The sequence below is a fragment of the Salvelinus namaycush genome, chromosome 14 (assembly GCF_016432855.1).
Source record: "Salvelinus namaycush isolate Seneca chromosome 14, SaNama_1.0, whole genome shotgun sequence".
In the NCBI taxonomy this organism is placed as follows: domain Eukaryota; kingdom Metazoa; phylum Chordata; class Actinopteri; order Salmoniformes; family Salmonidae; genus Salvelinus; species Salvelinus namaycush.
In genome coordinates, this window is record NC_052320.1 from 28,766,405 (window position 1) to 28,793,119 (window position 26,715).

A 26,715-nucleotide genomic window follows, 5' to 3' on the forward strand; every position below is an offset into this window, starting at 1 on the left:
ACGATGCCACGTTGAAAGTCGCGGAGCTCATCAGTAAGGCCATTGTACTGCCAATGTTTGTCTAAGGAGAATGCTCGGCTGTTAGCTCCATTTTATACACCTGTCAGCAACGGGTGTGGCTGAACTAGCCGAATCAACTAATTTGAAGGGTTGTCCACATACGTTTAGATAGATACACCAAACACACAATTAAAATGGTTTAAAAAGTACAAAACGTTTCCCTGTGTTACAATGCAGTTGGAAAGTATTCAGACCCCTTGATTTTCCCACATTGTTACAGCCTCATTCTAAAATTGATTAAATTGTTGTTTTTTCCATCAATCTACTACACACATGACCCCATAATGACAAAACATTTTATTTTTCGCAAAAATAAAAATGTATATAAGTTCAGACCCTTTATTCAGTATATGGTTGAAGCACCTTCGGCAGCGATTACAGCCTCGAGTCTTCTTGGGGATGACGCTACAAGCATGGCACACCTGTATTTGGGCAGTTTCTCCCATTAATCTCCGCAGATCCTCTCAAGCTCTGTCAGGTTGGATGGGGTGCGCCGCTGCACAGCAATTTTCAGGTCTCTCCAGAGATGTTCGATCGGGTTCAAGTCCGGGCTCCGGCTGAGCCACTCAAGGACATTGAGACTTGTCCCGAATCCACTCCTGCGTTGTCTTGGCTGTGTGCTTAGGGTCATTGTCCTGTTGTGAAGGTTCACCTTCAACCCAGTCTGAGGTCCTGAGCGCTCTGGACCAGGTTTTCATCAATGATCTCGCTGTACTTTGCACCGTTCATCTTTGCCTCGACCTGACCAGTCTTCCAGTCCCTGCCACTGAAAACCATCCCCACAGCATGAGGCTGTCACCACTATGCATCACCGTAGGGATGGTGGCAGGTTTCCTCCAGACGTGACGCTTGGCATTCAGGCCTAACAGTTCAATCTTGGTTTTATCAGACAATAGAATCTTGTTTCTCATGGTCTGAGAGTCCTTTAGGTGCCTTCTGGCAAACGCCAAGTGGGCTGTCATGTGCCTTTTACTGAGGAGTGTCTTCCGTTTGGCCATTCTACCATAAAGGCCTGATTGGTGGAGTGCTGCAGAGATGTTTGTCCTTCTGGAAGGTTCTCCAATTTCCAGAGGAACTCTGACAGAGTGACCGTCGGGTTCTCGGTCACCTCCCTGACCAAAGCCTTCTCCCCCAATTGCTCAGTTGGGCCAGACGCCCAGCTCTAGGAAGAGTCTTGGTGGTTGCAAACTTCTTCCATTTAAGAATGATGGAGGCCACTTGGGAACCTTCAATACTGCAGACATTTTTTGGTACCCTTACCCAGATCTGTGCATCGACACAATCCTGTCTCAGAGCTCTAAGATCAATTCCTTCGACCTCATGGCTTGGTTTTTGCTCTGACATGCACAGTCAACTGTGGGACCTTATATAGATGGGTGTGCCTTTCCAAATCATGTCCAATCAAGTTGTAGAAACATCGGAACGATGATAAATGGAAACAGGTTGCACCGGAGGTCAATTTCAAGTCTCATCGCAGAGGGTCATAAATCTTATGTAAATAAGGTATTTCAGTTATTTGGTTTATAAATTTGCAAATATTTATAAAATCACGTTTTCGCTTTGTCATTATGGGGTATTGTGTGTAGATAGATTAAATAAAAAAAATGGATAATCATTTTTAGAATAAGCCTGTAAAGTAACAAAATGTGGAAAAAGTGAAAGGGTCTGAATACTTTCCAAATGCACTGTATTTGTCATCGTACTCATTCACTGAAGTACCTCTTGATTAAGATCCATCCTCCAGATAATAAAATAGTTTTCAAAAAAATTATATATTTTTGGAGTATATACTGTATGGTTTTATACTGTAGTTAAGTACTTTGTGGTGTTTGTTGAGTGAAAAGTTATCGATAGCAGCACCAGGGAAAAAAAAGAAGTAACTGTCGCCATGGTTACTTTCCGGGTTGTTCCTTGTCGGATTGCTCATCGTTGGGTTGCTCTGCAGGTTGCTCTGCGGGTTGCTCCTCCGGGGGGTTGTCAAGCAGCTCAAACATGTCGTCAATGACCTGCCACAAGCAGTTGTCCAAAGGGAAGTCGTTGTCCACCAGGTTGACAAGGAAGTAGTTGTCGTGGATATACTTGATGATCATACGTGATGGGGACTCGTCTTCGTACAGCTTGGCCCACTGCTCGATCCACAAGGCAAAGGCCTCGTCCTATTAAAAGAAGGCGAGAACAATTAACTCAACACATTCCAGAAAGGGGGGGGGGGGGGTTCAGGCTTGTCGCTAAAGATTCATCTTTACAGCTCTGGTAACTGATACAGCTTGCTGATGAAGTTAAACACAAAATTCTGGTTTTGAAAAGGCTTCACGGGAGGTTGTTGTGTCAAACGCTCAAGCTCAAAAAGATGATGTGGAGGGTTCAAAACTGTACTTCAAGTACCATACTCCACTAAAATGTTAGAGAACTAAATGACAACCATTCCACGAACTCATCTGAGTCATGGGCACAGTCCACAACCAGAAACAACCCCGAGCACCCTCCATCTTGCTGATAGGCGTTTTCACTGAACTGCTTACACCAAACCAGTTGCTGTATATCTACACAAGTGCATAGGGGGTAATGTTCCTGGAAGGGGGCCGAGTAGCTTAATGAGATGACCTTTGACCTTACCTTCCAGTACAAGAAGCTGACTGGATCCACCACGGTGGGCTGGACAATCTCCCTGCCGGGGAAGATGCCCCATGTCACAGCGTTGGGTTGCATGTCATGGGCGTTCGTAGTATTCTGACCCTGTAGATGGATACAAATCACCCAGTAGATCATTCTAGCAAACTGTTCCAATTCACAAAATATGTGTAGATGTAATTCCTGTAGTTGAGAACTTACGTGAACGTTGACGATGTGGTAGTTGACGCGAGGCTCGTACTTCTTTAGCACTTTGAGGAGAGCGGTGACATTTTCGCTTGAGGTGAAAAATTCCAGATAAGCCTGTTGAATTTGTAAACGTGGCACAGTATAAGGTTCATGTCATTTCATGATTGGTATGCATGTGATACAAGAGCTGTTATGTTTGAAAAACCTCCACTGTCGATCAACAATACCACAAAAGACTGATTTATTCATGCTCTTTCATTTCTAGGAAAGATTGTGAATCAACCACTCTCAATAACATGATAAGAAAGAAAAACTGACAGCCTTAATTTTGCTAAACCAGTAGTAATCATTGATAATTCTAATGGATTTATGGGTATTTCTAAATAGTGATCCAAGTGTACATCCCCCTGCCCACTCCTTTTACTAGGCCTACCTTATTCTTTTTGGGAAAACTTTACTTTAAGCATGCAGGTACAGTAATATAAGCATGTATGAGGCTTTAAATAATAAGACATAATTGGTCATCCCCACAATCAAACCACAGACGCCAAACTTTACCTTCTGGAAGACGTAGCCACCAGGGGGGCCCCAGCCCACGATGGGGTCTGAGGAGGGCTTGCCGTTGATGCTGGGCTGGGAGTTGATGGTGAGGACTCCCCTGCGGTTCACCTTGTCCAGCTCGTCCTTCAGCAGGTTGGTCTCCGGGGCCAGCGGGTCGTCATTCCACGGCAGACACATCACCTAGGAGAAGAGAGGTCAGGAGACGTCAGATGAGCAAAGTGCAAGTCAAGGGTTTAGGTTCTTGTTTTAAGTGGTTGTCATAATGCGCATGGTTGAATTTATGAGGCGCCTCATGAAAGTTAACGTTTCGGGCTGTTTTCACTCCAAAGTGTAGAGGTCCGGATGTCACCTTGTGTCCGGCAACATTGGGCTGGGCCGTGATGTAACTGGTGAAGACCTCGTAGACGCTCTGCTCGCTGGTCAGCTCCTCGCCCCACATCTTCAGCAGGGCGTCCTTGGACGACTTACTCTTAAGGTAGAACAGGTAGTAATCGTTGAGTTCACCAAAGGCCGGAGAGGATGAGTTTCCCCTGAAATAACACAGAGCCAAGCTGACAAGACCTGGGAACATTGCCTGTTCACTGATTATACAGTACTTGTTCACGTTATACATCACTTAATGACATCACAGTATAGCTTGGCTCAGTCCAGTAGTGTGAAAAAAGCCTTGAATGAACAACATAATTTACACCCAAAAACTAGCCACGGTGAGAAATTCTGACTTTTCAAAGTTTTTCTCCAGTGTTGCTCACCATCGTCCATTGGGGAAGTCATCCCAGTCCTGTGTTCTGTAGATATAGCTCTTGGGTCTGGAGGCCCAGAAAATGGGCCGCACGTCCTCCACTTTGCGTTTGGGATGAGCGCTCACCGCCCAGGGGAGTGTCCGCCTGGCAATCCAAGTAGACCCCAAACCCTCCATCAGTGCTAGGAACAGGCAAGACAGTGCACATTCCATTCTAACACCTAGCCAGTTAGAAATCACTTCACATGGTGAAATCTTTGTTAAATGTTCCAGGACTAATGAAAGTGCGGTAATACACACACAATTACAAATGGTACCCACACTATGTGTGAAAACGTGACATCTCAGAAGTCAAACATGCCATTAGTTTTAGGGTTTCCCCCTAAATACTGGGTAAGCTAAATCAAGCGCAACCCAAAGTATTTGAAAGATATCCAATCTAGGGCAATTGACAGACCTGGGGTCCTCGATCCACAGACCCAGCTGCCGCAGTACCTCCATGGTGGCTACCTCGCGGTTCAGCGTGTAGAAGTGGAGGCCCGGCACCTCGCCGCTCTCCAGCAGCACGCGGCACATGCCCACAGCCTGCTCAATGCCGTAGTTGCGGATGGCCGCATCGTTGTCCTTGATGGGCTCGATGACACGCATGATCTCCTCAGGCACCTCCAGCTTGGACAGCTTGACCAGCTGCCTCAGAGACTGGTAGCCCTGGAAAACCACAAATCCTACTGGTTCAGGTACTGACAGAAAAACAAAATGTAAAGAACAAATGATGTCTCCATGCAACTGATATACTCTCACATGGCAAAGACACACTTAAGACAATGAAAAAGGACAAATTACACACGTCACGGTGGGAGTGTTACATTTCTGTATTGACTGGCATCAATGTAGAATTGATTAAAATTTCCAAAGGACAATGGTCCAATTATGAGAAAATTTGTGTTTTGAATCACACTGAATGTACTTGGTAATTTGTTACACCTTTGCTATCATATTAGAAAGACTGTTCTGTTCAAAAAGACTACCCCTCCCTTTAAACATTTGACAAATGTAGCCTTTGACCACACACAAACATTACATGTTTTGTCATTTAGCAGACGCTCTTATCCAGAGCAACTTACAGTAGTTAGTGCATTTATTTACACACACACACACACACACACCCCTCAGTTTAGGCCCATATCCAACAGTACCTGGATAGGGAAGATGCCTGGTAGGATGGGGCAGGTGATTCCTATGGCCCTGCAGTCTCTGACAAACTTGAGGAAGGTGTCAGCCCGGAAAAAGAGCTGGGTGATGATGAAGTCGGCGCCAGCGTCCACTTTCTCCTTCAGATGTCTCAGGTCCTCGTCGTAGCTCTCCGCCTCTGGGTGGCCAGTGGGGTAGCCTGCCACAATGAAAGGGTTTTAATGCTCAGTGTGTGTGTGTTTGAGGTCACATTTGTGACCAGTTTCAAGAAGTTAGGCATACATGTCACTACCTCACAGGAGATGCATTTTACAAAAAAAAGGTTTTTTGGGCAGAATTGCCTTCTGGAACATGTGAACTTTCATGTGCCTCATTAACAAACTTGTATGCCATCTGTAAATAAGATGTTTTTATTACAAGCCTATTTGGTTTAGCCACGGAAAAATACAGGAACTTTCCCGCTAGCCATGATTGGCTGAGATAGTGGATGGGCTGGACATGCCCGAGAGATGAGTTCGTATTGTCTGCCATGTAGCATGCGTCGGTCTATAACATGAGTTGCTCAGTATGTGTGGATAACCCTTTCTAACGTGGCATTTTTTGAAAGATATCATGAAGAACTGAAAGTGTTGCATTGCTGCCCTGAAGTTAATAGCACCATCGACAAAGATCAGCAGGAAAAAGTTGTGATGTCCTCCAAAAAGTAGTCCATGCCATGCTGTCTCTCTAGGACTCTGAAAATGAATCAGACTAATCAAAAAATCCCTGATTTAGGGGGGAAAAAATCATTGAAGTCTTCCCCCATCACTGTCATCAGAAGAAACGTCAATTAACAGTATTGTCACAGAAGAAGTTGACAGAGTTTTGAAATCAGTGGAATGCACGGTGGAAGCAGAGAGATGATTCCCAAATGCGGAGAGAGTCGAAAAGATAACAGGAGGCTGTTATACAACACACCCGTCTCTGGATGACATTGTCAAACTAAGGGCAGGGCAACCATGGCATCGATGACAGAGGGAGAAGCGTTCATCCATGTATACAGGTAGCGACAATTTTCAGATATTAGTTACTCATTTTGTCAGAGAGCCATATTTCATTGCAAGTTAAAGCCTACTGTTAGCTAGCTAACGTTAGCTGGCTGGCTAGCTAACGTTATGTGTATGATCTGTGTAGTAATATTAGTCGTATCTCAGAAAGCCATTTGCATGGCTAGTTATAACCTAATGTTAGCTAGCTAACATTCAAACTAGTTGGTTAGCTTTCGCTACATGCATGGTATTATGAGTTGAGATTATGGTTCATTGTTTAGCTAGCTAGACGTCTTAACAAATTTTCCACTATGCATTTAACTGTACCGTTTACACCTTCAGCATCTTGTGCATGTGACAAACATATTTTTTTGATGTTTGTGTTTACCAGAGACCGTAATGTGAAGAAAAACATGACCTGCACCAAAGTCAGATTAGAATTTTATTTCACCAAGTAGGCCAGTTGAAAACAAGTTCTCATTTACAACTGCAACCTGGCCAAGATAAAGCAAAGCGACTCAAACAGAGTTACAGCATATAGGCCAAGGACTAGATAATGCATTTTTAATACTACTTTCCCACTTTAGTCTTGAAATCTTTGGATGTTAACTACACTAGCGTATTCACTCTATTTAGCACATGGTCTCAAGTGAATCCTTAAAGAGATGGGTGGGGCTAACGTTTAAGAGGGTGTGAACGATGATGAATCGGCGTAGACAAAGAGCTCTCCAGTATGTGTACCAAAACTGTCAGATGGCCAGTTTCTCAAAAGTGGGGTTACAAGTTCATCAACTTTCAAAGCAGAATTACTTTCCCTTTTTTCCCTCAACTGCAGTGTATGATATACAATTGTCTAGTTCTCAGTCTTTACTTTTATACAATGTATAAAAAAATTAAAAAAACACCATCTCAAAATGTTGCTATATAGGACCGAATCCAGGTGGTGGGTCACATTATACCAACTTGTAGCACTAAAATGGTTTTTGGGGTGATAAAATGCTCACATCGTATCAGTAGGTACAACAGCCTACTTTAAAGTCTTTCACAAATTACCTGACATAAGGATATAATTACAATAGGATGACGCTTTGTAAAAAATAAATACATTTTGCTTCAAACGTACCTGCAACACAGATGTCAAAGTAGTCGTCAAACTCGCAGCGTATGTGTTTGACTAGGTCTGTGGCGTAGTTGAAGCCCGCGTCTTCCTCTTCCCAGTCAGCCCCCATGGGATCTATAAAGAGATCATGAAAACATGGTGTTTAATGGGAATTTGTCACTATGAGTCCTAGCTAGTTAGCCAAGACTCTTGAAATAGACACGTCATCTCAATGAGTAAAACCTGGATAAATAAGGTTCACTCAGACTCTGCGATATATGACCACGAGCATAAATGCAAACCAAAAATATTGAAGAGTGAATGATGCAAGAGGCTCCAATGCAAGTGACAGGACGTGACCTTGGGCAGCAATGTGAACCACAGATCTTGCCGAGTGAGAGTGACGCAACAGGCTGCAATCATGCATTCAAACAGAAACTTCTCTCCAAAATATCAGGGTGACCCTCAAAACACAAACATTCCTACAAATGGACCAACCTTGCTGTGTAGAAGTTGTCCCAGGATCAGCTCACCCTCCCCAAATCCTAACCGTAACAATTAAAGTGGAACTGACAGCGTTTTAGCAACATGAAATCTTATTCAAATCTTTTCATGTTATGCTTTTTTTGGGTACTATTCTGAGAAGTGAGCACTTTGATATAGTCATTTTTCACAATGTTTGAAATTGACAGTAAGGCATGTGTGAAAATTCTATAGCAATATAGAGTAGGAAAGCGGCCGTTCGTTTGACAATTAATAAGGTACTTAAGTAAATAAAATGTCAGTCTTGTTCAGGAGCCAATCAGAGCTACAGTAGGCCTATATACAAATAAGTATTTTGCCACATGGCCTGCCATCATTCACTTTGAACTGGACTGTTTGTCTAATGGCAGTAGCAACAGCGTGACTTTAGATCATTAGAAAGTGTTCACAAAAAGCCACACAATACACCTGAATGGATTAGTAGACTGGTCGATTGAGATTTTAGTAATGCCCACACACATTCAAAAGTTTGGGGTCACTTAGAAATGTCCTTGTTTTTGAAAGAAAAGCACATTTTTTGGTCCATTAAAATAACATTTAGAAATACAGTGCAGACATTGTTAATCTTGTAATTGACTATTGTAGTTGAAACGGCAGATTTTTTATGGAATATCTACATAGACCCATTATCAGCAACCCATCACTCCTGTGTTCCAATGGTACGTTGTGTTAGCTAATCCAACTTTATCATTTTAAAAGGCTAATTGATCATTAGAAAACCATTTTGCAATCATGTTAGCACAGCTGAAAACTGTTGTCCTGATTAAAGAAATCATAAAACGGGCCTTCTTTAGACTAGTTGAGTATCTGGAGCATCTGCATTTGTGGGTTTGATTACAGGCTCAAGATGGCAAGAAACAAAGACCTTTCTTCTGAAACTCGTCAGTCTATTCTTGTTCTGAGAAATGAAGACTATTCCATGCGAGAAATTGCCAAGAAACTGAAGATCTCGTACAACGCTGTGTACTACTCCCTTCACAGAACAGCGTAAACTGGCTCTAACCAGAATAGAAAGAGGAGTGGGAGGCCCCGGTGCACAACTGAGCAAGAGGACAAGTATTTTAGAGTGTCTAGTTTGACAAACAGACACCTCACAAGTCCTCAACTGGCAGCTTCATTAAATAGGCAACTCTGGGATGCTGGCCTTCTAGGCAGTTCCTTTGTCCAGTGTCTGTGTTATTTTGCCCATCTTAATCTTTTTATTGGCCAGTCTGAGATATGGCTTTTTCTTTGCTACTCTGCCTAGAAGGCCAGCATCCCGGAGTCGCCTGTTCACCTTGAGACTGGTGTTTTGCGGAGTGCTGCAGAGATGGGAGAACCATCCAGAAGGACATTATTTTATAGACATGTACAGCATTTAATACATTTGTAGGTTTCTGTCCAAAACATTGAGTCATTGCAATTGAAACAGTGTATCCCGAAGTGCTGGAGGCAGTAAACAGTAAATCACAGCTGGCCTGGTATACAAACTGATCGCAATATTTGTTGTACTACCAAGAATACTATTGGTGAATTAGCTAATTAATCATGCATTGAGCTGCATCCATCTATTATGCCAAAAATGCCTTACTCTACATCATGGAGTTTTGAGTAAAATAGAACCACATTTTTTTTAAACTTCTAATAAAGTAGGTTTTGTAGCATAAACTACAAATTTGATATTTTTGACTGATATGAATGTCTGTTTCAGAGCTGCAAAGTAATTAAAACGCTGTCAGTTCCACTTTAAGAAAAAAAAGTGAAAGTGAAAACTGACCTTAGAACTGGGTCTAAGTACAATGTCACCCTAGTCCATGCCAAAAGGCCCTACCTCCTCTTAGAGCCATGATGTTCTTCAGGCCAAGGTGTTTGGCTTTGCTCAGGTACCCAGTGATCTTCTCTTTGGTCTGGTTGCAGCAGGTCAGGTGCAGGATGCTCTCCAGGCCACAGTAGTTGACCGCTGTGCTGGCGATCATCATGGAGGAGGTCTCCTTGTCCGAACCCGGGTCCCCCGCCGGATGCCAGGTAACATCTATGAACAGGGGCCCCCCTGAGCCCATGCGATCAAATCTGAATTGGAATAAATGGGAGGAAAATTTGCATTGATTAGCAGGTGATACATTTCAACCGTTGATAGTTTAACTCAAAACTAAGTGTTTAGTTACTAGAACAAGCCAAAGCCAAAGTTTCTGCTACATACCTAGAGATGAGGTTGACAGCTCCACTTGCAGTGCGAGGGGGGAAGAACTCAAGGGAAAACCAGTGGTCGCCCGACTCCGTCCGGCGGCGCATCTTTTCCCGTAGCCTGTCCGTGCGGTCGGTGTCCAACACGGGCGTCGAGGAGCGAGAGCTTTCCTTGGAACTCTCGCAACCGCTGTTGCTCGCGCCACTTGAGTCGCTTTTGCTGCATGTTCGCCATGTGTCTTCGACTCTCTGCACTTGATTCACCATGCTGCTACAGCCAAAAACAGTGTTTGAAGTTTGGGAGTCAAACTATCACGAGTTGGCTTACACTTTCGCTCGCACACGGGCGAAAACATGTGAAACTGAAAGACACGTTAGCCAGCATGTATTACTGTTAGCTAGCTAACGTTATCCACTGAAAAGAATAAGCAAAACAGCTAACGTTACAAAGATAATGTTAGCTAGTTAGTTAACGTGAGCAATCATGCACAACATTCGGCAACAAATGCATAACTAACTTACCTGTTTCTCTCAATTCTTCCACAAATTATTCTGCAGGCGTAACGTTAGCTAAATATGCTCACAGGCTCGCCTCTGCTATGTGAGCTGCTACAACGTGTGACTGGTCTTATATTCCTCGTCCTGTTCCAGCGTCTGGGCAGAGGGGGAGATAGCCGATTAAACGAAACTCCATGATTTACAATGGAGTTGAGCGGTACAGGAGTACTGGAGCTCCGGCATCACATAATGAAGTGTTTTTTCAGCGCTCAAACAATAGCCCAATTACACACGAGTCACGACATTGTTATGTGTGCTATTCTTTGGGTGCTTAAATAAGTCGTTTTAAAACAAAAATACAATTTTATGTGAGGTCAGAGCTCCAGTCCGCTCACACTACTTACCGCACAACTGCATCGTAATCGTTGAGTTTAGTTGGCTAAAAGGGGGAGACAGACGATGATTATGAAAAAATACGCCTCGATCACACAAAGTGTTTTGACGTTTTGGTATACCAGAAGTACATACATGTCCAATGGAATGCTGTGTTTGCCTTGCACCATTTTGTTGCAGTGCGTTATGTGTGGTGCATAGTTGGATTTATCGAACGTATACATCACGTTGTGTGCATTGATGGAATGACAGAAATGGTAGCAGATGTTGCATATCATTTTGAACACTGTAGGTGTGATCGACCCGTTAGACAGCTCTGCACATGTTAATGTCAACATATTTGAATTACTAACCAAATATGGAGTTTGGCTGAGCAATTATCTGTTTGGCTGAGCAATTATCTTCATTTACTGCCGTCACGCCCGGTATGTACTTCCAAAAAAGGTATAAATAATGATGTACAAGCAACCGAAAAAATGTATTGTCTGTGATTATGTAGTGTTTTTGACCAAGTGCGCATGTGCCAAATCCACAAAATCACTCATTATTGACAGGTAGGCTGATCCAGCAGCAGTATAGTCAAAAACAGCAGTATGAGCATGAAGGTAGGCAGAAACTGCTCCTGAAAACGTGTCAGTTTGTCACTTTCACGAGGTTGGAGTAATGTTTAACTACTTAAGACATTAGACAGTACCAGTGGCGATTTTAGCATGAATCTTGGTGGCGCAACAAAAAAAGTCTGACGCATGCCAGCAAAGCCACTACACAACACAACACGAAACAATACATTAATTGCACTATAACGGTGACAAACGGTGCCCACAAGCTGTTAAGGCCTACATAAAGCTGTCCCAACAGCAGAGTCACAAGACCTTACCACTGCTAAACCTGGCTTTCAGCATAGCCTTGTCTGGCAGCGGAAAACAGTTCATTCAGCCTCATTTACTGCCTTAAAAAAACAGCTGATATGGCAGACTTGCTCTACTGACAATTGAGTTGTACAAATTATGGCATAAGGGGATGACAAGCAGATAAGAGGCATTCCGTAATTTCGATTAAGACAACAATGAGCAAACGATGAAGGACGTTGTCAACATAATAATTTGTTCTGCACTTTACAGCGACAGAATTTAGAACATGGGCCATTCTTACAATGTACTCCCTGTACCAGTCAGAACCGTAGGATAAATAAATGGGGCACATAAACAGACAATGAAATATCTTACAATATTCAATGATTACATGTCTCTAAAACAGATTATAGGCTATTTGTGCACCACCAAGTTAGAACAGTAGGTGAAATTAAGAGGTGAAAATAGACCAAATGATTAGGGTGAGGCACATTGAACGCCGTTTGGCGTTCTGAGAAGATTTGGCATGGGACCTCAGATCCTCAAAATGCACCATCGAGAGCATCCTGACGGGTTGCATCACTGCCTGGTATGGCAAGGCACTACAGAGGGTAGTGCGAACGACCCAGTACATCACTGGGGCCAAGATTCCTGCCATCCAGGACCTCTATACCAGGCGGTGTCAGAGGAAGGCCCAAAACATTGTCAAAGACCCCAGCCACCCTAGTCATAGACTGTTCTCTCTGCTACCGCATGGCAAGTGGTACCGGAGCGCCAAGTCTAGGTCCAAGAGGCTTCTAAACAGCTTCAACCCCCAAGCCATAAGACTCCTGAACATCTAATGAAATGGCTACCTAGACTATTTGCATTGCCCCCCCCCCTTTACACTGCTGCTACTCTCTGTTGTTATCATCTATGCATAGTCACTTTAATAACTCTACCTACATGTACATATTACCTCAACTAACCGGTGCCCCCGCACATTGACTCTGTAACGGTACCCCCTGTATATAGTCTCGCTATTGTTATTTTACTGCTGCTCTTTAATTACTTGTTACTTTTATTTCTTATTCTTATTGGTATTTTTTTTTAAACTGCATTGTTGGTTAGGGGCTCGTGAGTAAGCATTTCACCGTAAGGTCTACACCGGTTGTATTTGGTGCATGTGACTAATAACATTAGATTTGATTTGATTTGACTTGATGACAACTGATGATGACTGCTGGCTAAGACTTTGAAAGTAAGATGTTGACATGATCAGTCCAATCAAAGCTACTGTAGATATGTGATTTGATGTCATTCTGACCAATGACCTCGAGCCTTCTTGGATTGGCACTTCTAATATAACTCTATGGCAGAACCCAAGGGGCTAACATTTGAGCTCTAACCTTAGACTTGGCGATAATGTACTGTCCGATGAGTGACAGAAAACTGAGCCATTCAGGCGCAACACTCTGTATTTTCTGCTGGCTAGCCCCACCACCACAGAAAGCACTGAGCTAGGCTGAAACACCTGCATTTTGGAGCTGTCTTACTCAAGAAAGCAAAAAAGAGACCATGTTTGTATGTGGCTTTAGTAACTCAATTGCATTTTTTAAATATATTTGTTTACATTGTTTGCAAACTGATATGGAACAGTGGAATAGCGATACTAAGTGCAGGGATTTATTTAAAGTACAGAGGAAAGTCCGGGAGGGGAGGACGGCAGGAAGGGACAGAAGAGAGGAGGCTATTTTTACAAGATTAAGGGTGGGACACATCAGGTTGAATAAGACCTTAAATGTGATAGGAAAGCATCCAACAGGAAAGTGTGATTATTGCCAGGAAACAGAGACCGTGGAACATGTATTGCTACCATGTGGGCAGTATCAGAGGGAAAGGGAGATGCTGAGATCTAGTATGAGGGAGAAGGGGATACAGGAAATGAGTTAAGAGTATATTGAGCAGTACGTTATTAGATATTGTCTCAAATATTTTGTTATCTTTTTTAAGAGCAAAGTGGTGGAAGGTCGACTTGAGTTTCTCCCTGTCTCTGGCCCACACTCCAGTACAGTAGGTGGCGGTAATGCTCCATAACGTTGGATGCCAGCTGCTAATAAACCCCACCGAAGAAGTACTTTTTCGTAAACTACTCCCTCCGGTCTTTATTCATCACATGACATTGTGGGAAGTGTGGTGCTGAAGAGACAACAGCGAAGATGGCGAGCTGTGGGAATTGCTTATGTTGTCAATGCTGCTGCAGGGATGAAGAGACCCGCACACCCGAGGAACTGGTATGAGATCATTTGCATAATGTGTTGAAATGCCTAAATTTGCTAAATATTTTGTGCGAGATTTCCAAGAAAAACTAAGCCTGTGTCCTGACTTCTTCACCATGGCTGGAGAAAGCTAAACCCTCTTCTGTTGTGATGTTCTCATACGCTAAACATTTATGCACGTATGACTTAGTCGCTTTGGATAAACGCATCTGTTAAAAATGGCATATATTATTATATAATAGAAGTTTAGCTTGCTAGCTATATTGTATGATAGCTAGATAAATGAAGAAATATTGAGTTAGACTATGTTTGCTATATAGCTGTCGGAATAGCAATAGGCTGAATAAATGTTTTGAGGAAATTTGTACTGAGTCAAACTTAACAACATGACAGCTAGCTAGCTGACAGTGGTTAGAAACTATGCTGATTAGTAGCCACTGGCACTACACTAGCTTGATGCTTGGCAAGCACGACCCATTCCATTTATCAAGAAACATTGCATGATCATGATGTTCATCGTTTAAGAGGCCCTTGTCAAACACCCAATTGGACAGTTTGACAAGGGGGCACTAGTTGTCTGAAGAAGTGTATGTTGAAAGAGAGTTAAAACATCTAGCTGTTAATTCCCCTCAAACTATTCACAGCCTTGCATGATGACTCAGGAAGAAACCTCAGCAACAGCTTGCTCTTTTGTTGGGGGTATTACTTATGTGGCACTATGTGTAGTAAGTGCCAGCTATCTTCTAATGAGGACTGGAAAGCAGTACTGCAATAACCTTATTTGTCAGACATAGTTCTGCATTGTTTTTTAAAATTATGTATGCATAGGGCCTAATGTCAACGTCACATTCTTCAACCTTCTCATTTCCAGACTATTCTTGGGGAAACTCAAGATGAGGAGGATGTGATCCTTCCAAGGAAAGATTATGAGGTGAGAAGTCCCTTAGAAGCAGATGAACGTCAAGATGTTGGCTTGACAATGGAGTCGGCAAGAGCACAACCAGATCTGGAACCAGGCTAGCTCTCGACCACATCTGTTGCCAGAGTACCATTGAAATCTGTCTCGTCAGATAAAGATACTAGAAAATCTATATAATTAAACACACTCTGACTCATCTCCAAATGGTTCTCTCTCTATCTTTTGGCAGAGCCTGGATTATGACAGGTGCATCAATGAACCATATGTTGAAGTTCTGGAGGGAATGAACACTAAGGTATACTAAGAAATTAAACGTTGTATTGTTTAAGTGATAAATACATGTTTTAAGTCAGTTACAAAGTTGTTACTTAGTGATTAAAATGTTAAAGGTTTTTTTGCAGTTAATGTCCACAAACTGCATATTGCAATTGTGCTGGGTTGGTCTATATTTACATTTATTCTAACATGGGTACTCCTATCACATATTAGAAAGCCCAAAGTACGAAGCTGTGAGGTGGATGCTGGTGTTTGCAATTGGAGTTTCAGTAGTCCTGGTAAGTGCCATCATTTTCTATCCTGCATGTAGAATCAGACATGCTGATTTTTGGTTAGCTTACATACCGGTAAGCAAAAAACAATGACGCTCTGTACATCCTCTGGAAATAATGTATGACGAAGGTATGGACGATGCCAAGTGCTACTGCCAAATGGCTGCATTCATTAGAAAATGCACATTAAATTCTTGACACTATGTTCTTTTCTTTCAGGTTGGCCTTTTCGTGAACTTTTTTGTAAGGCAATGTATCTATTTTTGGAAGATGGAATATTTCACTCAAAAACGTCAATATTTCAAATGAATCATGTCTTTCTGATATTGAACATGCATGACAGTTTTCATAATTCACAAATCAACATATTAGTTAGTTTAGAGCAGTGAGGTGTGTGACAGACAGGGTTTTTCCTTAGCCAGTGTTTGCTAGCTGTGGAGGAGTGCAGTGAGAAAGGCTGCCTGACACTGTCGCTTTTCGAGCTGCTGGCCTTCAACATGACCTTCATCTTCATCGCCAGTGTGTTGGTCCTCATCGAGGTAAGGCTGATCTACACAAATACCTAACATGTCCTTTCATGCTATTGTTATGCTATTACAGTCAACTCCTGAAAAATGCAGGGGCTTGGGACTGTTGGGATGGCGTGCACTAAACCAAAGCATGCAGTTATCAGAAGCATTTAAAAAGGGACGACCAAACTATAGCACACTTCAAAAGAGCTGGCACTTATCTGAAGTGCACTAATCAGTAGTCTGCCTGTACTGACCATACCTTCATTTTCAGAAGTAATGTGCATGCTCATAATCCCTCTGACAATACGCTTATTTACAAAACTGCTGTTTTTTTTCAAACTGTGGGATAGTTCTTTACATTTTATTTGCTTGTTTAGTGGTATCATATTAGAATTGTCCCAACTCCTACTGAACGTCCCTGTCCTGTGTCATTTAGCCTGTAGCTGCAGGCTCGGGAATCCCAGAGATCAAGAGCTACCTGAACGGAGTAAAGATATCCGGAATAGTCCGACTACGTACTTTCCTCTGCAAGGCCATCGGAGTCCTCTTCACCGTAGCCGGAGGTACTACAACATAGATGGAACTGGGTCGTATTCACTAGGCACCAAACGGACTGCAACAGACTACCTGAACTTGTCCAATAGAACGGTTATTATTCATTTTCTGTTGCAAAACATTTTGCTACGGTGTGGATTAATGAATACGACCCTGACTTTCCAGATGCAAACATTATAGGATTAAACTAAAAGGAATCCAGTACCAATGCGTCTGTTCCGCCTCTGACTACGTGTTTGATCCTTCAGGTCTGTTTGTGGGGAAGGAGGGTCCAATGATCCACAGCGGAGCCATCGTGGGAGCCGGCCTACCTCAGTTTCAGAGCATCACTTTCAAGAAGATCAACTTTGACTTCCCCTACTTCCACAGTGACCGGTACAGGGACTCACTCTACTAGTGTAAAGTGCTAATAGCGCAGTAGTTCATCATTATAAGTTAAATGTCTGTGCTTAATCTTTATTACAGGGACAAGCAGGACTTTGTGTCGGCGGGGGCTGCGGCCGGGGTGGCTGCTGCGTTTGGGGCACCTATAGGGGGCACCCTCTTCAGCCTGGAGGAAGGCTCCTCTTTCTGGAACCAGGCACTCACCTGAAAGTGGTAGGTTTGACGGACACGCATACATACGTACACACGCAGGCAATTTTTCTGCTAGATAAAGTCATTGTAAGTCAGTTGCTGCTCTGAGGTACCCCTCTTCCTGTGTCTCCCTCCCCTCAGCTCTTCTGCTCCATGTCGACTACATTAACCCTTAACTTCTTTCACTATGGGATAAACTACAACAAATGGGGTTCGTTCCAGCTACTCGGCCTGCTCAACTTTGGAGAGTTCAAGGCACAAGCACTCATTCACATGCACAGACATTGATTGTTCATGTTTGAGGTGTGAGTATTATGTGGGTATTTTTGTAGATCCACTATGAAACCAGCAGACAGAGCTGGAGTCTATCAAATGACTTGCATAATTTATTATCCCCCTTTACTGAACAAAAATATAAACACAACATGTAAAGTGTTGGTCCCAGGTTTCATGGGCTGAAATAAAAGATCCCAGTAATGTTCCATTTGCACAAAAAGCTTGTTTCGCTAAAGTTGTTGTACAAATTGGTTTACATTGCTGTGAGTGAGAATTTTCCTTTGCCAACAGGATCAATCCACCTGATAGGTGAGGCATATCAAGGAGCTGATAAAAAAAGCATGATCATTACATGGGTGCACCTTGTGCTGGGGACAATAAAAGGCCACTCAAAAATGTGCAGTTGGGTCACAACACAGTGCCACAGATGTCTCAAGTTTTGAGAGAGCATGCAATTGACATGCTGACTGCAGGAATGTCCACCAGAGCTGTTGACAGAGAATTGCATGTTCATTTCTCTATCATAAGCTGCCTCCAATGTTGTTTTGGGCAGGGGTTCAGCCATGGGTGGGCCTGGGAGAGCATAGGCCAAGTGGGTAGACCTCCCAGGCCCACCCATGGCTGAACCCCTGCCCAGTCATGTGAAATCCATTGATTAGGACCTAATTAATTCATTTCAGTTGACTGATTTCTTTATATGAACTGTAACTCTTAGAAATTGTTGCGTTATATAGTTATATATACAGTGCATTTGTGAAGTATACAGACCCCTTCTCTTTTTCCACATTTTGTTACATTACAGCCTTATTCTAAATTGGGTTAAATCGTTTTTTCCCTTCAATCTACACACAATACCCCTGCCCCATAATGACAAAGCAAAAACAGGTTTTTAGAATTTGTGCATTTTACTGAGGAGTTGCTTCCGTCTGGCCACTCTACCATTATAGACCTGATTTGTGGAGTGCTGCAGAGATGGTTTTCTTTCTGGAAGGTTCTCCTACCTCCAGAGTAACTCTGGAGCTCTGTCAGAGTGACCATCGGGTTCTTAGTCATCTCTCTGACCAAGGCCCTTCTCCCATGATTGCTCAGTTTGGAGCAGTGGCTTCTTCCTTGCTGGGTGGCCTTTCAGGTTATGTCGATATAGGACTCTTTTAACTGTGGATATAAATAATTTTGTACCTGTTTCCTCCAGCATCTTCACAAGGTTCTTTGCTGTTGTTATGGGATTGATTTGCACTTTTCGCACCAAGTACGTTCATCTCTAGGAGACAGAATGCGTCTTCTTCCTGAGTGGTATGACGGCTGCGTGGTCCCATGGTGTTTATACTTGCGTACTATTGTTTGTACAGATGAACGTGGTACCTTCAGGCGTTTGGAAATTGCTCCCAAGGATGAACCAGACTTGTGGAGGTCTACAATTTTTGTTCTGAGGTCTTGGCTGATTTATTTAGATTTTCCCATGATGTCAAGCAAAAAGGCACTGAGTTTGAAGGTAGGCCTTGAAATACATCCACAGGTACACCTCCTATTGACTCAAATTATGTCAATTAGCCTATCAGAAGCTTCTAAAGCCATGACATAATTTTCTGGAATTTTCCAAGCTGTTTAAAGGCACAGTCAACTTAGTGAATGTAAACTTCTGACCCATTGGAATTGTGATACAGTGAATTATAAGTGAAACAATCTGTCTGTAAACAATTATTGGAAAAATGACTTGTGTCATGCACAAAGTAGATGTCCTAACCGACTTGTCAAAACTATAGTTTGTTAACAAGAAATTTGTAAACTGTCGTGGGAAAAAAATCTGATTTGCATTTACCCTTCACTACAACACTGTCAAATTGATTGGATACGGGAGCTTTATGTTTATGACCGTTTGTGATGGAACACATGAAAAAAATGCATGTAGCGTCCTTTAGAATTGCTTGGCGAGCTACTCATAGGTAGGCTGTGAGCTACTGGTAACTCGCAAACTACCTTTTGGAGACCTCTTGTGTAGATGAAGGGGAGGAGACAGGTTTAAGAAGGATGTTTAAGCCTTGAGACAATTGTATGTGTACCATTCAGAGGGTGAATGGGCAAGATAAAAGATTTAAGTGCCTTTGAACGGGGTATGGTAGTAGGTGTCAGGCACACCGGAGTGTGTTAAAATTTGCAACATTACTGGGCTGTTCACACTTAGCAGTTTCTGTGTGTATCAAGAATGGTCCACCACCCAAAGGACATCAAGCCAACTTGACACAACTGTGGGAAGCATTGGAGTCAACATGGGCCAGCATCCCTGTGGAATGCTTTCGACACCTTGTAGAGTCCATGCCCCAATGAATTGAGGCTTTTCTGAGGGCAAAAGAGGGTGCAACTCAATATTAGGAAGGTGTTCCTTATGTTTGGTACTTTACTGTGATGTCTGGGATATTTTACATAGTGTATTTTACTGTGATGTCTTGCGAGGGTCTTGAACCTCTATTTGTACCAGTTCTATCAAGATTGCTCTAAAAAGAAATATTTTACCTAAGTGTATAATCATATTTCCCATTGATTGATTGGGCTTTTTCAGATCTAACAGTACTGTTTGTAGGTCCATCTGAACACAGACATTATGACTTAACAACCACTGCTGGACCTGGCTCCAAAAGCGATCCAGTGAAGGACAGTAACAAAACATATGATCTATTGGTTATGTTTCCTCGTGGCAGTCTGCACCGGTCTGACTCTGCAATAGTTGTCAAACCTCTCAACCTTTTTTACGATTTTATAGTAGTCGTTTTAAGCCTGGCATGGTTTTTCATTGGAGGCAGATGTAACAGTGTTGCTTCCGTCCTTCTCCTTGCCCCTACCTGGGCTCGAACCAGGGACATCAACAACTGCCTCGCACGAAGCATCGTTACCTATCGCTCCACAAAAGCAGCGACCCTTGCAGAGCAAGGGAAACAACTACTTCAAGGTCTCAGAGCGAGTGTCGTCACCGATTTGAAATGCTATTAGCGCGAACCCCTCTAACTAGCTAGCCATTTCACACCGGTTACACTCACCCCCCTTTTGACCTCCTCCTTTTCCGCAGCAACCAGTGATCCGGGTCACGGCTCCAATAATGTAACAGTGTTGCGTCCGTCCCTCTCCTCGCCCCAACCTTGGCTCGAACCAGGGACCCTCTGCACACATCGACAACAGTCACCCTCGAAGATCGTTACCTATCGCTCCACAAAAGCTGCAGCCCTTGCCGAGTAAGGGAAACAACTACTTCAAGTTCTCGGAGCGAGTGACGTCACCGATTGAAATGCTATTAGCGCACACCCCGTTAACTAGCTAGCCATTTCACACCGGTTACACAGACAAACCAATTCATTCCTTTCTCTTTTGAGTAATTGCCTCTTCCATTTTTGTGGCAGAGCTGCGATGTGGGTACAGTGTTTTGTATGGCTCTGTGTGTGCATATGATGATAAAGTAACTTAAGTTCTACACCTCCATGTATGTCCATCCCTCTCCCTCTCCCACAGTGTTCAGATGGGGATAAGAAGTGCCATCTGTGGACGGTGGTTGACCTGGCCTTCTTTGTCCTGATGGGGGTGGTGGAAGGGCTGCTCGGGACCTTCTTCAACTACATCAACAAGAGGCTGGACAAGTACCGCATAAGACATGTCCACCCCAAGGTAACTGCTGGGAAACACCGTACCATACAAAAGCATGAACACACACACCTTTTATGCTCCTATGTCATTGTAGTGTTAGTTGCTGCAGTTGTTGAAAATATTGTTTTCTAATAATTAATATATGAAACATATATATGTCGTGTAGTCTTCTACTCTTAGCCTAATTATCAAATAATTTCAATCAATCAACATTCCCATCTGAGTGGAAAGGCATTCGTCTGAGTGGAAAGGCATTCGTCTGAGTGGAAAGGCATTCGTCTCAAAAAGGTTGTCATTTATCTTTCATCTCTTATTCTTCCTCTACTCCCTCTCTAGGGTCCTGGAGAGCCTGCTGGTCGCCATGGTGACGACGGTGGTGATATTCGTGGCGTCCATGACATTGGGCGAATGTCGCGACTTGGCCTCCCCCACAACCAGCAACAACAGTACAGCGCCGGTACGTTTGGTAGAGCTGAACTTCATTAAAAAAAGTGAAGCATATAAAAAACAACTTATGAACAACCATAAAACAATGTCATAATCATCCTGAAACGAGCACTGAAAGCATATTGAAACACACATGATCATAAAACAACCTATAATCAAACAAAAGCCATCTTTAAAAAGTTTGTCTTGTGTGTTTTCTATTGTCTCTCTGACATCTTTCGGCAGACTAGTCGCCTGTGTTGAATGACTTGAAATGTCATTGATCCCAACCCTGCTAACAAGGGGGGCGGTTCAGGAGGGTGCATTGTTTAAAACCAATATAATTGTCTGTCACGTAGAATAGAGAATCGAGTCAGCTCAGCTCATTACATTTCTATCTGCAGCATCACTGATCATACCCCAGTTTCAACATTTCTCTTAATTGAACATACCCCAGTACCACTGCTCAGCTGGTTGAGCTGTGTAGGAACTTGCTTAGTGTAAATGAACCAATTAATCTGGCAGAACACACTCCCACTCCAGTATTACACAGTCACTGTATTAATATTTCATGTTTCAATGCTTTGGCTGTGATCTTTGGTATATTTCTAACCAGTCTCTCCAGGCCTCTAGTCTAGTGTACACTCAGGTCCTTCAGAAGTGGAATTTAGCATTTTTAATGGATCCCACACTGGACAGACATTTTGCAGTGCATACATGTAAGAATAGATAGAAACATACTCCCATTCAATGGCTTTTAGCCATGAAGACCTAAGGATGGAAATGTGTCTTAATAACTCACACTTATGAGTTGAGGGGTAAATACCAACTTAAACTGAAGTTAGGATTACATTTCTGTTAGACTAGAGTCTTTTCTTTTTCACATGTCTCCTGCACGTGCAGCTTGATCTGTAATTATAATGACCGTGTTGGGTCATTTTTGTAATCTGGATATGGTGTTTTTTTAGGTGTCACTCAACGAAAACGTCATCAACTCCACCATCCGCCAGTTCTTCTGTCCCAACAAGACATACAACGACATGGCCACTCTGTTCTCCAACTCTCAGGAGGTGGCCATCCACCAACTTTTCCACCAGGACGGTGAGACAGGACCTGACCTAGGATCAGTTTGACATTTTAGATCAGGGTTTCCCAATAGGCCAAATTTGTCCCATCGCTGAATGTAATTGGGGAGCCCTGTTTTAGGCCATAATGAATGTGATTATGGACAGGCTTCCATCTGATCTGAAGGGCAAAACTTATCCCCCTCCTGTACTAAACAGCATGCTCAATGAAGAATCTCCATGTAAAAGTACTTCTTAGTTCCAGGACCAGGCTTATTCTGTGTTTTCTTTGAACAGGGCTGTCTCTATTGGGTGGGTGTACGTGCGTTACATTGTTTATGGGCCTAATAATAAAGATGTCATCTAACCTTTTAATGTGGCATTAACACAACCAGTCAAGATGTTTTCATCTGATTGTAAAACAAATCCCTTCAAAAAAGTAGGCTACCTGTGCATGTTCATCCACTCCAAAATAATTCCAGTGTCCAAACTGTGCACTGCATGTACACTCTGATGAATGGAAATAGATATCTGTTTATAAAAAAAACATAAAGTGGGCCTAATGCCATTGATTAGGCCTCCATTGATTAGGCCTCCATTGATTAGGCCTACAATAATTGATGCGTCTTGTTGACAAATTGACCTTTTTTGTAGCCTGAAAAGTCAGGACACCTGAAATGGGGCTGAAACTGGGATGGTCACCCAAACACACTCATGGTCAATTTACTAGACTAGGCTACAATGTGAATTACCATGAACTTCAAATAGACCTACCAGTAGCCAGTGATGTTGTGGTAAAAAACACTAGGTGGGTAAACTCTGATTGCTGGTCGCGGTGAAAAAAGTAACTCTCCCTATACTTTCAATGCATTTTTTCAGAAAAAGGTGGTTAACCTGCGTTTACCCACCACCAGACCTACAGTGCCGGTAGCCTACCCTCTTAGCCGAGGCAATTTTACACACATGAGCACACGCAGAACAGGTAACCTACATTCAATTTAATAGACCTACATGAGATTAATCAAAACATGTGTACACCCTAGTTCATGAGTTGTCCATAATTCATGAGTTGAATGTCCTAACCGACTTGTCAAAACTATAGTTTGTTAACAAGAAATTTGTAAACTGTCGTGGGAAAAAAATCTGATTTGCATTTACCCTTCACTACAACACTGTCAAATTGATTGGATACGGGAGCTTTATGTTTATGACCGTTTGTGATGGAACACATGAAAAAAATGCATGTAGCGTCCTTTAGAATTGCTTGGCGAGCTACTCATAGGTAGGCTGTGAGCTACTGGTAACTCGCAAACTACCTTTTGGAGACCTCTTGTGTAGATGAAGGGGAGGAGACAGGTTTAAGAAGGATGTTTAAGCCTTGAGACAATTGTATGTGTACCATTCAGAGGGTGAATGGGCAAGATAAAAGATTTAAGTGCCTTTGAACGGGGTATGGTAGTAGGTGTCAGGCACACCGGAGTGTGTTAAAATTTGCAACATTACTGGGCTGTTCACACTTAGCAGTTTCTGTGTGTATCAAGAATGGTCCACCACCCAAAGGACATCAAGCCAACTTGACACAACTGTGGGAAGCATTGGAGTCAACATGGGCCAGCATCCCTGTGGAATGCTTTCGACACCTTGTAGAGTCCATGCCCCAATGAATTGAGGCTTTTCTGAGGGCAAAAGAGGGTGCAACTCAATATTAGGAAGGTGTTCCTTATGTTTGGTACTTTACTGTGATGTCTGGGATATTTTACATAGTGTATTTTACTGTGATGTCTTGCAAGGGTCTTGAACCTCTATTTGTACCAGTTCTATCAAGATTGCTCTAAAAAGAAATATTTTACCTAAGTGTATAATCATATTTCCCATTGATTGATTGGGCTTTTTCAGATCTAACAGTACTGTTTGTAGGTCCATCTGAACACAGACATTATGACTTAACAACCACTGCTGGACCTGGCTCCAAAAGCGATCCAGTGAAGGACAGTAACAAAACATATGATTTATTGGTTATGTTTCCTCGTGGCAGTCTGCACCGGTCTGACTCTTCAATAGTTGTCAAACCTCTCAACCTTTTTTACGATTTTATAGTAGTCGTTTTAAGCCTGGCATGGTTTTTCATTGGAGGCAGATGTAACAGTGTTGCTTCCGTCCTTCTCCTTGCCCCTACCTGGGCTCGAACCAGGGACATCAACAACTGCCTCGCACGAAGCATCGTTACCTATCGCTCCACAAAAGCAGCGACCCTTGCCGAGCAAGGGAAACAACTACTTCAAGGTCTCAGAGCGAGTGTCGTCACCGATTTGAAATGCTATTAGCGCGAACCCCTCTAACTAGCTAGCCATTTCACACCGGTTACACTCACCCCCCTTTTGACCTCCTCCTTTTCCGCAGCAACCAGTGATCCGGGTCACGGCTCCAATAATGTAACAGTGTTGCGTCCGTCCCTCTCCTCGCCCCAACCTTGGCTCGAACCAGGGACCCTCTGCACACATCGACAACAGTCACCCTCGAAGATCGTTACCTATCGCTCCACAAAAGCTGCAGCCCTTGCCGAGTAAGGGAAACAACTACTTCAAGTTCTCGGAGCGAGTGACGTCACCGATTGAAATGCTATTAGCGCACACCCCGTTAACTAGCTAGCCATTTCACACCGGTTACACAGACAAACCAATTCATTCCTTTCTCTTTTGAGTAATTGCCTCTTCCATTTTTGTGGCAGAGCTGCGATGTGGGTACAGTGTTTTGTATGGCTCTGTGTGTGCATATGATGATAAAGTAACTTAAGTTCTACACCTCCATGTATGTCCATCCCTCTCCCTCTCCCACAGTGTTCAGATGGGGATAAGAAGTGCCATCTGTGGACGGTGGTTGACCTGGCCTTCTTTGTCCTGATGGGGGTGGTGGAAGGGCTGCTCGGGACTTTCTTCAACTACATCAACAAGAGGCTGGACAAGTACCGCATAAGACATGTCCACCCCAAGGTAACTGCTGGGAAACACCGTACCATACAAAAGCATGAACACACACACCTTTTATGCTCCTATGTCATTGTAGTGTTAGTTGCTGCAGTTGTTGAAAATATTGTTTTCTAATAATTCATATATGAAACATATATATGTCGTGTAGTCTTCTACTCTTAGCCTAATTATCAAATAATTTCAATCAATCAACATTCCCATCTGAGTGGAAAGGCATTCGTCTGAGTGGAAAGGCATTCGTCTGAGTGGAAAGGCATTCGTCTGAGTGGAAAGGCATTCGTCTGAGTGGAAAGGCATTCGTCTGAGTGGAAAGGCATTCGTCTCAAAAAGGTTGTCATTTATCTTTCATCTCTTATTCTTCCTCTACTCCCTCTCTAGGGTCCTGGAGAGCCTGCTGGTCGCCATGGTGACGACGGTGGTGATATTCGTGGCGTCCATGACATTGGGCGAATGTCGCGACTTGGCCTCCCCCACAACCAGCAACAACAGTACAGCGCCGGTACGTTTGGTAGAGCTGAACTTCATTAAAAAAAGTGAAGCATATAAAAAACAACTTATGAACAACCATAAAACAATGTCATAATCATCCTGAAACGAGCACTGAAAGCATATTGAAACACACATGATCATAAAACAACCTATAATCAAACAAAAGCCATCTTTAAAAAGTTTGTCTTGTGTGTTTTCTATTGTCTCTCTGACATCTTTCGGCAGACTAGTCGCCTGTGTTGAATGACTTGAAATGTCATTGATCCCAACCCTGCTAACAAGGGGGGCGGTTCAGGAGGGTGCATTGTTTAAAACCAATATAATTGTCTGTCACGTAGAATAGAGAATCGAGTCAGCTCAGCTCATTACATTTCTATCTGCAGCATCACTGATCATACCCCAGTTTCAACATTTCTCTTAATTGAACATACCCCAGTACCACTGCTCAGCTGGTTGAGCTGTGTAGGAACTTGCTTAGTGTAAATGAACCAATTAATCTGGCAGAACACACTCCCACTCCAGTATT

At 43.0% G+C, this 26,715-nt stretch overlaps 2 protein-coding genes and 1 pseudogene across 5 annotated transcripts; 2 read left to right on the forward strand and 1 right to left on the reverse strand.

Annotated features, from left to right (window-relative positions):
• Nucleotides 1-1,670: 1,670 nt before the first annotated feature.
• LOC120059363 (methylenetetrahydrofolate reductase-like) lies at nt 1,671-10,841 on the reverse strand. 2 transcript variants are annotated; one of them, XM_039008366.1, is made up of 12 exons: nt 10,730-10,841; nt 10,224-10,475; nt 9,855-10,093; nt 7,526-7,636; nt 5,380-5,573; nt 4,641-4,891; nt 4,194-4,328; nt 3,791-3,971; nt 3,439-3,621; nt 2,893-2,994; nt 2,677-2,796; nt 1,671-2,216 (listed from the first exon to the last, which is right to left on the reverse strand). In XM_039008366.1, the coding sequence occupies exons 2-12, from the start codon at nt 10,472-10,474 to the stop codon at nt 1,953-1,955; spliced, it is 2,031 nt and encodes a 676-aa protein (XP_038864294.1). In that variant the 5' UTR covers nt 10,475; nt 10,730-10,841; the 3' UTR covers nt 1,671-1,952. The 2 variants fall into 2 exon arrangements, with proteins under 2 accessions (XP_038864294.1, XP_038864293.1); XM_039008365.1 differs by having other exon boundaries at nt 10,224-10,478.
• LOC120059365 (chloride transport protein 6-like) lies at nt 9,861-25,694 on the forward strand. 3 transcript variants are annotated; one of them, XR_005478142.1, is made up of 6 exons: nt 9,861-10,048; nt 21,092-21,244; nt 21,560-21,680; nt 22,618-22,750; nt 23,593-23,695; nt 25,551-25,694. XR_005478142.1 is itself a non-coding variant. In XM_039008369.1 (5 exons), exons 2-5 carry the CDS (start codon nt 21,231-21,233, stop codon nt 25,565-25,567), a joined length of 285 nt encoding a protein of 94 aa, XP_038864297.1. In that variant the 5' UTR covers nt 9,861-10,048; nt 21,092-21,230; the 3' UTR covers nt 25,568-25,694. The 3 variants fall into 3 exon arrangements, 2 of the variants coding, with proteins under 2 accessions (XP_038864297.1, XP_038864296.1); XM_039008369.1 differs by lacking the exon at nt 23,593-23,695; XM_039008368.1 differs by lacking the exons at nt 23,593-23,695; nt 25,551-25,694 and having other exon boundaries at nt 22,618-23,093.
• Nucleotides 13,949-26,715, forward strand: part of LOC120058683 — a 51,321-nt pseudogene continuing 38,554 nt past the window's right edge.